At 38.5% G+C, this 14341-nt stretch overlaps 1 protein-coding gene across 2 annotated transcripts; it reads left to right on the top strand.

Annotated features, from left to right (window-relative positions):
• Positions 1-6468: 6468 nt before the first annotated feature.
• zgc:153383 (uncharacterized protein LOC751751 homolog) lies at positions 6469-13487 on the top strand. 2 transcript variants are annotated; one of them, XM_066676876.1, is made up of 6 exons: positions 6469-6608; positions 7594-7803; positions 8582-8648; positions 9427-9524; positions 10666-10825; positions 12322-13487. In XM_066676876.1, exons 1-6 carry the CDS (start codon positions 6540-6542, stop codon positions 12411-12413), a joined length of 696 nt encoding a protein of 231 aa, XP_066532973.1. In that variant the 5' UTR covers positions 6469-6539; the 3' UTR covers positions 12414-13487. The 2 variants fall into 2 exon arrangements, with proteins under 2 accessions (XP_066532973.1, XP_066532974.1); XM_066676877.1 differs by having other exon boundaries at positions 7594-7788; positions 12322-13482.
• The last annotated feature ends 854 nt before the right edge of the window (positions 13488-14341 follow it).

Raw genomic sequence — 14341 nt, 5'->3', positions numbered from 1 at the left:
CATTTCAGTACCCGGATCTTTCTCCTACGTAGCCATGATGTTGTGATTGCTGCAGAATGTGGTTTGGCATTATCTTGTTGAAAAATGCAGGGTCTTCCCTGAAAGAGATGACATCTAGATGGGAGTATATGTTGTTCTAGAACCTGAACATAGTTCTCTGCATTAATGGTGCCTTTCCAGACATGCAAGCTTCCCATGCCACAAGCACTCATGCAACCCCATACCATCAGTGATGCAGTCTTCTGAACGGAGCGTTGATAACAACTTGGGTTATCCTTGTCCTCTCTGGTCTGGGTGACATGGCGTCCCAGTGTTCCATAAAGAACTTCAAATCGTGACTCATCTGACCACAGAACAGTCTTCCATTTTGCCACACTCCATTTTAAAAGACCCCTGGCCTAGTGCAAACATCTGAGCTTGTGGAGCTTGCTTAGAAATGGCTTCCTCTTTGCACTGTAGAGTTTTAGCTGGCAACAGCGGATGGCACGGTGGATTGTGTTCACTGACAATGCTTTCTGGAAGTATTCCTGAGCCCATTCTGTTATTTCCTTGACAGTGGCATTCCTATTTGAGGTGCAGTGACGTTTAAGGGCCCGGAGATCACAAGCATCCAGTAGAGTTTTACGGCCTTTTCCCTTACGCACAGCAATTGTTCCAGATTCTCTGAATCTTTTGATGATGTTATGCACGGTTGATGATGATAACTTAAAAGTCTTTGTTTTTTTATGCTGGGTAACACCATTCTGATATTGCTGCACTATCTTTCTGCGCAACAATGGTGGAATTGGTGATCCTCTTACCAACTTGGCTTCAGAGAGACACTGACACCCTGAGAAGCTCTTTTTATACCCAATAATGTTGTCATTTGGCCTAATTAGTGTTAATTGGTCTTCCAGCTTTTCGTTATATGCTCAAATTCCTTTTTCTAGCCACTTTTTGTTACTTGTCCCAACTTTTTTGGGATTTGTTGACACTGTGAAATTTTGAATCAACATATTTTTCCTTTAAAATGTTACATTTACTCAGATTAAACTTTTGATCTGTCATCTATGTTCTATTATGAATTAAATATTGACATTTGCCCTCTCCACATCATTTCATTCAGTTTTTATTCACAATTTGTTTAGTGTCCAAACTTTTTTGGAATCCGGTTTGTGTGTATATATATATATATATATGTATATATATATATATATATATATATATATATATATATATATATATATATATACACATACATACATACATACACACATATATATATATAATCCTGTAAATTTCGTATTTCACTTCAACGTGTTTATACTATGAATATATATCATACACAACTGCAATTTATGTAAATAATGTTATATATTGCACTTCTGGTTAGATGCTAACTACATTTCATTGGCCCTGTACTTGTACTCTGCACAATGACAATAAAGTTGAATCTAATCTAATCTAAAATATGTCGTCCTCATAAAATATACATTGAAGAAATGTAGAGCATACATTTAACTATTTACACTTTACAATTAAAACAACATTTTAAACAGTACACAATATTAAAAATATGCACATTATATTATTTTCAACAATCCTTTATCATTTCCAACAACCACTTGTCTTTGGAGACAGACTCTGATACTGGCATTGCTGTATGTCAGTTGTGCCAAACTGACCAGACTTCCTGTAGGTGTTTCAATACACAGTTCTCCTATATGGCCTGTTTGGGATGGTTCAGTTACAGATGCTACAGTGGTATTTGTAAAAGGTTGCTGCACTGAGCTGGGCATTAGTGTCATTGACATCACCACTGACACTGTCTGGACCACTGCAAGCTATGACATTCCTTGCACCATTGACTGTCCCTGGAAAGCTGTGACTTTGGCATGAGAATGTAAGAAGTAATCTGAAAAGATATTCCAGGCATTGGGGGAGTGACAAACAACTTCCTCTTTTCTGAAGGTTTTAGATTGTTGAGTTGTAGCCCAACAGACTTCCGCCTCTGCTTTGCATGACCAACTGTCCTACAGAACATTCTCTAGCCTCCAGGAGATCTTCAGTGGCTTTGGGGATATGTGGAGGCAAAGTAGTACCCTGTAACAGCACAGATAGTTCCTGACTCTTGGCGCTGTTATTGTGCCACTGAATCAGGGTGTTCTGGTTCATCTCCACAAGCTGCATGGATGTTCCCTTCATCACCATGCTATTCCCAGGAACAAGCTTGTGTACCACAATGTTGTGGTAGTCTCAAAGCATTAGAGACCATCTTGCCAGCATGCTTTTGCCCTGTCTACATGGACTGGGGTAAATTGTGAATGAAATCTGTTGACATGCTGAAATCCTGGAAAATTCTGGTCATAAACAACCTACATAAGTAAGAATAGTTTAATAATACTACTGCAGTATTTGTATGAACGTATAAGGTTCTTTGTGCATTAATGTGTAAGTGTGTGTGTGTTTAAATATATAAGGTTCATTTGTATGTGTGTGTCTAAATTTGTGTCTGTGTAAATTTACATGCATCTTATGCAAGTTTTGTTAAATATTTGTTATTTTGTTTAAAAAAAACAACATGTTTGATATTTAAAAGAATTTGAAGATTTTGTTTCTCCATCTTGTTAAATTCTGAAAAAAAGCAACTTGGGTCCAGATTTGCAGACATATACCACATTTAAGTTTGTTTTACATGTGACTATTTACTGAACTCGTTAGTCAATAAAACATGTAATTTGACTAGAGGTGTGCAACAATTGGTACATGTCTACATGAATGTGTGTGAAAATATGTGTATGTTTGTGAGTTTAAGAAATGACAAGTAAAAACCTGAACTTACCATCTCTACATTTGCACTCTCACTGACAGTACAAGGCTTTGTAAAGGCAGAAGAAGATGCAGTAGGCAGGGTGAAGGACCAGGGAATCAAGTTGGAGGTTCTGGGGGTCAAGGTAGAGATGTTTGGTGTCAATGTGCAGGAGCTAGAAGCCAGGATAGTGGTGCAGGACACCAGGGAGTGGAGCTGGAGGCCAGCATAGAGGTGTTTGGGACCAGGGTGGATACGCTGGGTGCCATGGAGGAGGTAGTTGAGGCTTTGGTGGAGAGGGTAGAATGTACACTGGAGCTTAATGTGAAAGTATCAGATGTCTATAAAGAAGAGGCTGGAGTCAGTTGGACCTCGAGGTTCAGCACTCTGGGATATTCTAACACGTCACATAAACCATGGTCATCGTCTTCTTCCTGCTCTTCAATTAGTGGTACCATGTCCTCTGTGGGGTGGCACGGTGGCGCAGCAGGTAGTATCACAGTCACACAGCTCATGGAGGTTGTGGGTTTGAGTCCCACTCCAGGTGACTGCCTGTGTGGAGTTCGGTGTATTCTCCCTGTGTCCGCATGAGTTTCCTCCCATGGTCCAAATACATGTTGGTAGGTGGATTGACAAATGTGTGTGTGTCACCCTGTGAAGGAATGGTACCCTGAATTGGATAAGTGGTTTCAGACGATGAATGAGTCTGGGGGATTATAAACCTGTCCCTCTCCCTTGCAGTGTTTAGGCACCGGCCACACAACAAGTTCCCATGCCCTGCTCTCCAGCTCTCTCATTGGCCGCAAGTACAGCACAACAACATGATGTGAGAAGGTAGATAGTTCCTGCTTTCAGGGAAAATGAGGTGCATGGTGGATTTTCTGATTTTTGAATGTATCGCTACCATTCTTAGTTGGCCTTAAGGCTTGTGGTCTCTGCTGCTTCATGCAAGTTAGTGGGCCATGCTCAGGAGGTTCGTTTGTCTCTGTTGCTGGAGCAGAGCTTGGATTATGACGTTGTGAAAAGTACTATTCTTTGGGCATATGAGTTAGTTCCAGAAGCCTACAGGCAGAATTTTAGATGTCTTACAAAAACCCCCAGACAGATTTTCGTTTGCGAGAGAGAAGTCTCTATTGTTTGATAGATGGTGTGTGGCTAGTAATGTTACAACATTCAAGCAACGTAAGGAATTGGTGCTTGTGGAAGATTTTAAAAACAATCTTCCGGATAAAATTGTGGTATACCTCAATGAACAAAAAGTCACCCATCTGTCTGTTGTCCCATTTTTAAATGTAAAGAAGCCACTTTAGCGCCAAAGACAGTTAAAACTGTTGGTTCATTGCAAAAAATCCCTGACAGTGATGGTTCTTTTGAACAGCCTTCGGTAGAGACATTGTTTAAACCGTTTTCAAATTTTTTGTGTTTGTTTCTCTAGCGATGTGAGAGATAAATGGTCTATTCAAATTTTAAGAGATACTGGTGCTGCACAATAGACAGTTTTTTACCTTTTTAGACAGTGTTTTACCTTTTTTTGGCTCTAGTTATTGTGGTAGTGATGTTTTAATTCAAGGGATTGAGCTAGGAGTTGTCCATGCATGAGTTTTCAGGTGTAGTTAAAGTTGCAGTTCGTTCACAACTTCCAGTAAATGGAGTATCTTTTATTTTAGGTAATGACCTAGCTGGTGTTAAATTGTTTACACTACCTGAGGTGGTTTCTGAACCCCTCTCTGCTGTAGAGAATTCATCTATTTTTCCAGCTTGTGTTCTCAAAGGGAATTTTTGCAGATGTGGATCTGACTCCTTTATAAATAAAGACCCATTTTGTGATGCTTCAGTTCCTATTAGTGATGATAAAGGGACAGATATTTATAAAAATAATTACACAGATACACAAATTATTCAAAAAGAGCTTGCTGCTGCTCAGAAGTCAGATCCCACAACAAAACGCTGTTTTGATTCTGCACTTGATGTTTGTCCTGATAAGCTCTTTAGTCCCTATTATGTTGACAATGATGTATTAATAAGAAAACGGTCTCCCACTTTTTCTTTGGATGGTTGGGCTGATGTGTGTCAGATAGTTGTTCTCCAGCCCTTTAGATCACAAATTTTGTCTCTAGCTTATGACAATCCCTGGTCTAGACATCTTGGCATTCGTAAAACGCATCAGCGTGTCCTTAGGGTTTTTTTTTTTGGCCCACAGTAAAGTCAGATGTAGCCAAGTTTTGTTGTACCTGCCATACATGTCAGTTCATTGGGAAGCCTAATCAGATTATTCAGCCTGCCCCACTTCACATACAGAAAAAGTATGAATTTGGAAGAGGGGTTGTTTCTTACTTTGGGAAAATTGTAGGTCAGCGTCAGGTCAAGCCATTAGATGCCAAAGTGCAAGCCATTGATGCCTTCCCAGTCCCTAAGACAAGGCATAAGCTATTTCTTAGGCGTTTCTTAGGTATGGCTGGATATTATAGATGTTTTTGTAAAAATTTCTCTATAATTGTGTTGCTGCTTACGAGTCTTCTGAAACAGAATGTCCCTTTTGTTTGGTCCTCTGAGTGTCAGACAGCTTTTGAGTCTGTGACTCTGCTGCTTAGATAGATAGATAGATAGATAGATAGATAGATAGATAGATAGATAGATAGATACTTTATTGATCCCCAGAGGAAATGCCCCTGTAATGCCCCTGTGCTTGCAGCACTTAACTTTAATGAGTATTTCAAGTTTTAGGTGGATGCAAGTGATACTGGAGCAGGTGCTGTCCTCTTACAAGAAAGTGAAGCTCACATTGACCGTCCTGTTTGCTTCTTTTCTAAGAAGTTTTTAAAACATCAGCTAGTGAATAACACCATAGAGAACACTCGCCTTACTGTTAACACTCCAACACTTTGAAGTCTACATTGGTAGCCTTTCTGTTCCAATCACTGACCACAATCCTTAGTTCTGTTCCAATCACTGGACGCAAAACTTTCCTTAGCCATATGTGTAACTCGAACTAGCAATTGATGTGCTGGTCTCTCATATTTCAGGGTTTCTGTTTGACTATCTGTCAAAGCGGGGTGTAGATAATGTTGCAGATGTCCTTTCTAGGTGTTAATGTAATATATATGTAATATTATATAGTATAAAATTGGATGTCCGCTAGTTTTAGCACTTTTCCATACACAGTCCAATTTACATTGTTTTCCTTCATTGGGTTCTTTTGTTATTCTTTAAAAATAAGATTAGTAAATAATTTTAATCTAGCACTGTGTCAACATTTTTAGCATAATCATTTTATATCAGGCTTATATTCATTATTATATCTCTCATAGTTGTTGGTAATATTTTGTATTAGTTTGTTTTCCAGAATAAAAGTCTCTGTGAATTTAAAATCTGTTTGAGGTGATTAAAAATTAGTCTTGTACAGGACAGTAATCTGAGTGATATATATTACAATAAAATGATTTTAAAACTTTGTTTCACAAGTAGCAGAACACTAAAGTAGATGTGAGATATGTCCCAAACTTGAATTTAAAAAAACAATACACTTCACTGGAATTCGCTTTACATATGTATACAAATATCAATGCATTCAAATTGTATTCAAATTGAGCTTTTATTTTGATTGGTGTGGCAGCGAAGTAATATTTACCTATCTATCTATCTAGGGTGGTAAGTAAATAGGGCACTTCTTAGGTAGGAGGCTCCATTTGGAATGCGACCCATAGTTATAGTCCAGTTGAAGCTGTAAGTTGTTAAACGAGAGTGGGTCAAAATGGCAGGAGTATCGCTTTATCTCACCAACGCCAATATTACTGTAACAGAGAGAATGGACGCAGGAAAGGTAAAATAAACAGCTCCTGGAGGGCGATCTTTAAACTGGCTCTCTGTCTCTGCGCCTTTGATTCTTGTTCGAATTTTCCATTCCACCTTAAGCGGTGACTTCTGAACGTTAATACGTTAGTACCGTAAGATTTAAGGTGGAATGGAGAATTATAAATAAGCCAAAAAGACCTTCATGCATTTCTGCAGATAAAAACATATGTCTTTATAATACATGGCATACTCTTCTGACGTTATTGTTATTATTTATTATTTTTAGTGTCTGATGTGGCTGGTTGTGGGTTTCGGGCTGGTGTTTATGGACGTTTGAAATGGGGAGGTTCTGATTATTTTATCATGGATTTTATTATTTTTTTTATTCTCGGATTAAACCAGCTAGTGAACTAATTTGGTCTGGAGCACTATATTTACATATCTTATATAAATGACAAAAAAATGCTTCATGTTAGAGGATTCACCTAGAATCCATTCATAGAGAATAATACCTGTTATTGGACAAAGAGTTTCTTTTGCATTATGGCTATGGATCCCTAAATTAGTAGGAATTGATTCTCCAGTATATCATCGAGGGTGCTTTTCCCAAGAAGATGGATGGAGCTCCATCACTCCACAGAACATGCTGGTGACAAACAAAATGGAAAAATGAAGGGGTTTAAGCTGAGGTGTAATGCTGTGTATTCCAGAACTGGGCTAAATTTGAGCAGGGAAACCAGCTCTCTTAAATTATATTACAGGTTTTTAACACACTCGACGGATAGCAGTGGTACTGATACATATAATATATGATACAATGCCATTTATTATATTTGTAAAAACAGTATTTAACAAATTCTAATAAATCAAAACATGTTATCTGGAGGAAGGGGTTATTTCTGGTCTGGTTCATATTACTAGCGCCTCCAATAACCTGAGATGTGTTTGTGATCCCTGGTGCCAATGTGGTTCAGTAGTACTTCAGTCACATAAATGTGTTTAATTCTCAACAGGGCTCCAGTAATGTAAAGGATTTTGAGTGTGTTGAGCTGGGAGATCTGGAGAACAAGGATCAGTCCAACGAGAAGATGCCTCGCCGAGTCATCCACTTTTCCAGCGGCGAAACAATGGAGGAGTACAGCACAGATGAGGAGGACGACTCTGAGAAACATCCAGAGAAAAAAGACCTTTTGTCCTCAGTAGACACTGTGTGTGTCAGTGTGGTAGCGCATGCTTTTTCTGCTCATGTCTCTAGTCCCCAGAAATATACACTCTCAGATTAGGGAGAACATTAAAAATATCTCCTGGTTTCTGCACTTATTCGCCAACTTATGAGCTCCGCTGACCGTAGTAGGTGTAGTTCTACAAGTACAGGCTCTAGTTCATCTGTTGCTCTTCATAATATGCAGTCCTCTTTCGCCGTGTTCTTCAATGGTCATGACCTCAGATGAGGCACAAACAGTCTAAGCGAGCACCATCTTTCATTTTATTTCCACTCAAAATTGAAGCTTTAAGTTAATAATTTAAAGCATTTTAAACAGTAATCAACACAACCTGTAGCAACCTTGTTTCAGTATTTACTGCATCCCCACTTCAATTCTTTCAGTCAAATCTGTAGACAAAGTCTGTCTCACAGTGAAGGGTGGACAGCAATCTGATGTCAGAGTGGGGCTTGGTGCTTTGAGAGCAGTTTATTGGAAGGAAATGTTTTTGTTTTAGAGAGCAGGTCTTGTGGAGCTATTATAGGTCAAAATATCTGTAGCTTTCATATATATATATATTTTTTAACACCAGTCTTCAAAGCTCCTTCTTTATTCCTTTTTGTAAATCAGACGGACTTAGAAATATAGCCTTAACAATAGATACCCACAACTTAATTGTGATTTTAAGTTGATGGTTGTCTCTGGCTTTTGCAGTATATATGTTTAGACAAGCAAGCATTAAAAGGAAATAATTTCTGAAACAAATAAGATTATAAATGCTGTTTTTTTTTCCTTCTAGTCTAAACTCACATGGGGGCCATTTGTCTGGTTTCATATGTGGAGGGCAGCTACATCCACAGTGTCAGGTAAACACTTCTTCCTCAAACTTCAGACCATGCCAGCAATAAAATTAATTACACCGACACCGTCTGGATGGACACAAAGATAAACTCTATCTAAAGAGAAAAAAAAAAAAACAAAGTGCTGTGTTGTTATTGTCCAATGTACCAACTGTACCACTTGTTTTTACCAGTTTTTTATATTATTCACACACTTTCGCTGCTCTATGCAATGGACCAATTGAAGTCCTCTTTCTCTTACATTATCATTTAAGAATGTTTTTCATTCTTTGTATTTTTTTAGGCAGTGGTATTGATATAGGTTGTTACCGGATAAGAAGTGGTTTGATTTTTAAGTGAGGGTGTAATCTGTTTTTCTTCTTCAGGCATTGTCTTTATGGTAGTAGTGTATAATTTAACAGAGGCCTAAGACATGTGGAGAAACTAGGGATTAAATACTAAATGCGGCTGAAGTTATAGGTTGCGAACCCTGTAATTTGGGAAGTCTTTATATCATCAGAATAAAATTAGCTTTCGTTTTTTTAAGCTGTTGCTTATAATTAGAATAGTGATATATGACATTGTATAAATATTGCTGTAATAAACTAATTTTATGGAAATAAGGTAGTTTTAATGAGGTCCGGTTTTACATATTCACAGCTACTTTTTGTTCGTAGAGTGGAGTACTTTTTGAGGAGTCATTCTTATAAATCTGCAGTAACATATTGGTCACATTTGAAAGTCTTGCGTCTGTTTAACTCTCTTTACAACCAATGAAGATATTTCACTGTGATTTCTCTTCCAGCCTGTGACTATTTGGGAGAGAGAATGGCATCTCTGTTTGGACTAACGTCAGCCAAATATCAGTACGCCATTGATGAGCATGACAGAATAAATAAGGAAGTAAGAGCTGTCCATATTTATATAACATTGATGTGTAGGAATGACATAATGCACTTTTCCAAAATTTCCCTGATAAAATTGTAGTTTTTCAACATTGGTTATTGGAATATGTGATGTTGCATTTGTACTTTATTTTACTTTATTTTGTTTAGAATTTGAGGGCCAATCTTTATTAACAACCATAAAACATAATTAGTTAATTTGTAGTGTTTTGTTGCGAAAGTAATAAATTCAGAATGCATCCATACATTTAGAATTTATATGCTTTTTATATTTTAACAGACACAGGAAACTCTAGCACTGTAGATTAGTGTTAATTTTTGAAAGATTATTTTGATTTAGTATTAGTCTTTTGACTAAAATGTGTTCTAGTTTTGGTCTTATTTTAGGCAAATAGCTGTTGTTAGTTTGAATCAGATTTTACTCTTGGTAATCTAAAAGAAAACTCTTCGGTCTAGTTTTGGTCAATTTTTTTTGAAAAACAGTTGGTATAAATGACTCCCAGATGCTTGAAGAGTCTATTTACTAGGAGTTGACTCCACTGTTCTGCCAGGCCACTCGTGTTGCCATGACAACACAGGTGAAGCTTTGAATCCCTTATGATTTTGTGTTTTCAATTCGGAAATAAAATGTCATTTATCTTTCGCTTTATTGTTTAGTATTTATTCCTTGACAAAAAGTGCAAAATATGTCACCACAGTTCTTGTCCTCAAATGGTTATTTCTATTACGTCTGGTCTTTTTTTTGTTTTGAAAATTAGGTTAACAAATATATTTTATTATAGTTTTTCTTAGCTGCATTATACATTTTTAGACATAGATCCATGTGTCACACATTTAACCATTTGAAGTTATTCTGAAAATGAGTTTTGCTGCTGCAGATTATGGATGAGGTTTTTGAACAACTTTATTTATTTTTTTAATTTAACCTGCAAGCAGTGCAAAGTGTAAACAAACTTTAGAAATGTACATAATAATGCTGATTCCTGATTAATTAATATATTGAAAATGTCTGTGACCAGACTGGGACATCCCAGCTTCCAGTGTTATGAGTGAATAAATATCACAACTTCCTCTCAGATCTTCCACAATTTTTCTTTCATTTTCTGGTCTGTCTCTTCTTTTCTCTCTCACCTTCTCAGATGGAGAAAGAGGTTGCAGAGTCCCAGCTCTCAGGGGAGGCTGAGAATCGCTTTGAAGAACAGCAAAGTGAAGAGAAGCCAAAGCTGAATCAGCCTGAAGCTGCTTCCAATCCGGACACCACTGAGGCCTCCTCTGTTCCCAGTAGAGTTAATGTCCACGGTAGCGCTTAAACACCTCTAGAAACCTCTTGATCTCCTCACTCTGTTTTACTGCATCACTGCCTAGAATATTTAACAAGCTTCTGTCATGCATTGAGGGTGAAACATTGCACTGGTGTTAGGTCCTTACTCTGTATTTGAGTCATATCAGAAATTCTGGGTCTAAACTATATTTCTCTAAGACTGAAATAAATGGGGGCGGCACGGTGGAGCAGCAGGTAGCGTCGCAGTCGCGCAGCTCCAGGGACGTGAAGGTTGTGGGTTCAAGTCCCGCTCCTGGTGACTGCTGGTTTCCTCCCATAGTCCAAAAACACACGTTGGTTTGGCGACTCAAAAAGTGTCCATAGGTGTGAGTGTGTATCGCCCTGTGAACAGGATGTGTTCCTGCTTTGCACCCAGTGATTCTGGGTAGGCTTTGGATCCACCTATGGTGAACAAAAACAGTTTCAAAGCAGATATGAAGTCTTTTGTACATTTTTCCTATGAATATAGGAAATATCTTTGCCACACATGACCCAATGAGTTTAACATTTGAGTTTAAAGAGGACATGTGCAAATTGTCCCTTGTTTAATGCATGTACACATTAATGTGGGGATATGTAGCCCACCAACCCACACACAGAAATAAGAACACCTAGTCAGCTTTTGTTTTTCAGCAACAATAGCAAAAACCAGAGCTTCTGCTCCTCGCTCCTCACTGCTGTGCGCTCGGGGTCGGGGCGAACAGCAAGCGGCTCATTGTCATTTAAAGGAACAGGCGCGGAAAGCGGCCGATCTGAACAGGGCTGTTTACACAGTGGAATAATGCTGCTGTGGGGGTTGTGAAGTTTAGACTAAAGCTGGTCAGACTTTTCATGTCCACCATAATTTCAGTATACAGAATTCTGATCTCCACTGTTGCTTGTATGTAGCATTATTCCTGTTTCCACTCCCTTTAATGAGCTGGTAATTTACAGCTGTGACAGTCAGTGGAAGAATTAACACAACAGAAACCGATCTAATTCTGAACCATTTTTCTATCTACAAGTTTGTACCATACAGAAATTCATTTTAGACCCAGATTTCCATAGACCGTCATGACACACCTACAGAATTATGGCTTGAAATCAGTGTGCTACTCTCAATGTTTTATTCTGCTTGGCCATAATATTGTGAGCCCAAGCTACAAATGCTTAAAAAATTATGTAAGACCTTTAACTTTGGACCAAAAACACTAGTGTTTCTTAGTTCTTTTGCACTATAGGGTGTGTGTGTGTGTGTGTGTGTGTGTGTGTGTGTGTGTGTGTGTGTGTGTGTGTGTGTGTGTGTGTGTGTGTGTGTGTGTGTGTGTGTGTGTGTGTGTGTGTGTGTGTGTGTGTGTGTGTGAAATCACATAAAACCCTACTAAAATTTGGAGCGATACAATAGTTTAACAACAACGGGGTCCTTACAAAACCCTTTGAATGCATTGTTTATGATAAACCTATTGTAACAAGCCTTTTAAATTGCCTATTTTAGGATCCTTTGTTGTGAAAAGTGACGTGTGTGATTTGATTGCCAAGTTCTCTGTAAGAGAATACCGAATGATGAGCCCAAAAAAGGAACTCTGAATTAAGCCTTAAACCCATGCACTACAGTTTGTATTTACTACCTATTTATTGCTTTACATTTATGCACTTAATTCATTGAATGTTTTAAATTGTGCTCAGAATTATTTTAAGGGAAAATCTGATTCTTTTCACATTTTTGTATTTAACACTGGAATAAAATTCTGATAATGAAAGCAGGGGCTTTGGAGGACTTTCCTGTTGTACAGTGGAACAGTGACTTTGCTTCCATTGTAGCGTGTGGTGTCTTTAACTCACTGAAGCCTTTGTTTCTAGGCATAAAGCCTGCTCTGTTTGATGGGCGCTGAGGTCAATGTTGATGTAAATTTACAGGTGCTGGAGATGAGCGTGATCTGACCATAGTTAGCTCAGTTTACAGACTAGAAGATTGTGTTTGTGTGACAGTGTCAAATCTATGTCACTCAAGAAATATGAATTGACGATACAGTCTTAGTTAAAAAGTGCGACCAAACACTGTGTCCAGTTAATAATAATCCAAAAAAACAAACAAAAAAAAAAAACATGGAGGGTAGGTGAATTGGCTTCTGTCTAATAACTGTCCTGCTGTGTGAGTGAATGAGTGTGTATGTAAATGAATGTCTGTATGTGTGAGTGAATGAGTGTGAGCCCAGATATGGATTGGCACTGTGTCCTGGGTGAAATCCTAGTGCCCGATGCAGTCCTCCAGGTGGACGGTCGTTCCTGGTTGAGAGTACGCTGTGCGCGTTTGGCTGCCGCTTCTCGCCAGTGTGTGTGGATTGAGTGTTCTGAGCAGTGTGGATTGTAAAGCGTCCTTGGGTATCTAGAAAGGCGCTATATAAGTGTAACAATAGATAGATAGCTAAACCTAACACCGAAGCCAACTCATTGAACCCAGCCCATGTGTGCACACCTCAGCCAATGCATCGCTAGCTCTTCTCAGTGGTCATCAGGTAGGCACCTCCCCTTGTCTGTGTTTAGCTGAATTAAACCCACAGCACCTCCAAAAGGCTGAAGAGTGAAGTGTGGCGTCCAAGCCAGATTTACAGCCCTACCTTACCCTTAACCATCAACAACAGTAAATCCCCACTGGCCTCCCTGGTGACTAAGAGTACCCACCGCTCAAGGGTGACCAAGCCCCACTGGCACCATTAATGCATGCTCAGTGCTACCAATTCCATGTGAAATTATGTAATTAAACTTTGCTCTGTTTTTCCGCCATTGATTAATTGCAATGTCAATATGAAAGAAATTTTCTGATTGTGAAATGTAAGTGTAGTACTAGTGATTTAAACGTGTGTACACTGTGTTAAAGACCGTCATTTTCATCAAATTATAGTGCACAGTATGAAATGGGGAGTACACTGACGTCTAGTAACTTCATTGTGTCTGAGATTCGTTTCTAGACCAAGCTCCACATGGGAGACCTGCTTTTTTAAAGCATAAACTGATATGATTCTTCATCTCATGTGAGCTGCCGTTAATATAAGACAAAATAACGATAGTATGTAATCTCTTCCCATGAATATTTGTTATTTTATAGTGGTAGTATTTGTTAGTCTGATGTTTTCAGTTTAAATGGCATTGCTGCAATTTGGCTCTGGTTTTGCAGGAAGAAGGAAATTGCATTTTCCTGACAGTCACCACCTGTTTATCAGTTTACACATGACATCAAGCAACATTATTTGTGAGGAGCTTGCAAAATATGTCATTTAAATGCGGTCTTCGGCAGAGTATATGCAAAATATCCTTAGAATGAATCTCTGTTTTGTTGTGTATTTACTATAACTGTTTCTAAAGCTGTTTTTAAAATAAGCCTGGGTTTCCTCCTGGTGCTCCGGTTTCTTCCCATGGTCCAAAAACACACGTTGGTAGGTGGCCTGGTGACTGAAAAGTGTCCATAGGGGTGTGTGTGTGTGTGTGTGTGTGTGTGTGTGTGTGTGTGTGTGTGT

This window comes from Hoplias malabaricus, chromosome 7 (genome assembly GCF_029633855.1).
Source record: "Hoplias malabaricus isolate fHopMal1 chromosome 7, fHopMal1.hap1, whole genome shotgun sequence".
Lineage (NCBI taxonomy): Eukaryota > Metazoa > Chordata > Actinopteri > Characiformes > Erythrinidae > Hoplias > Hoplias malabaricus.
The sequence above is the reverse complement of the archived record's forward strand: the minus strand, read 5'-3'. Positions and strand labels throughout refer to the sequence as shown.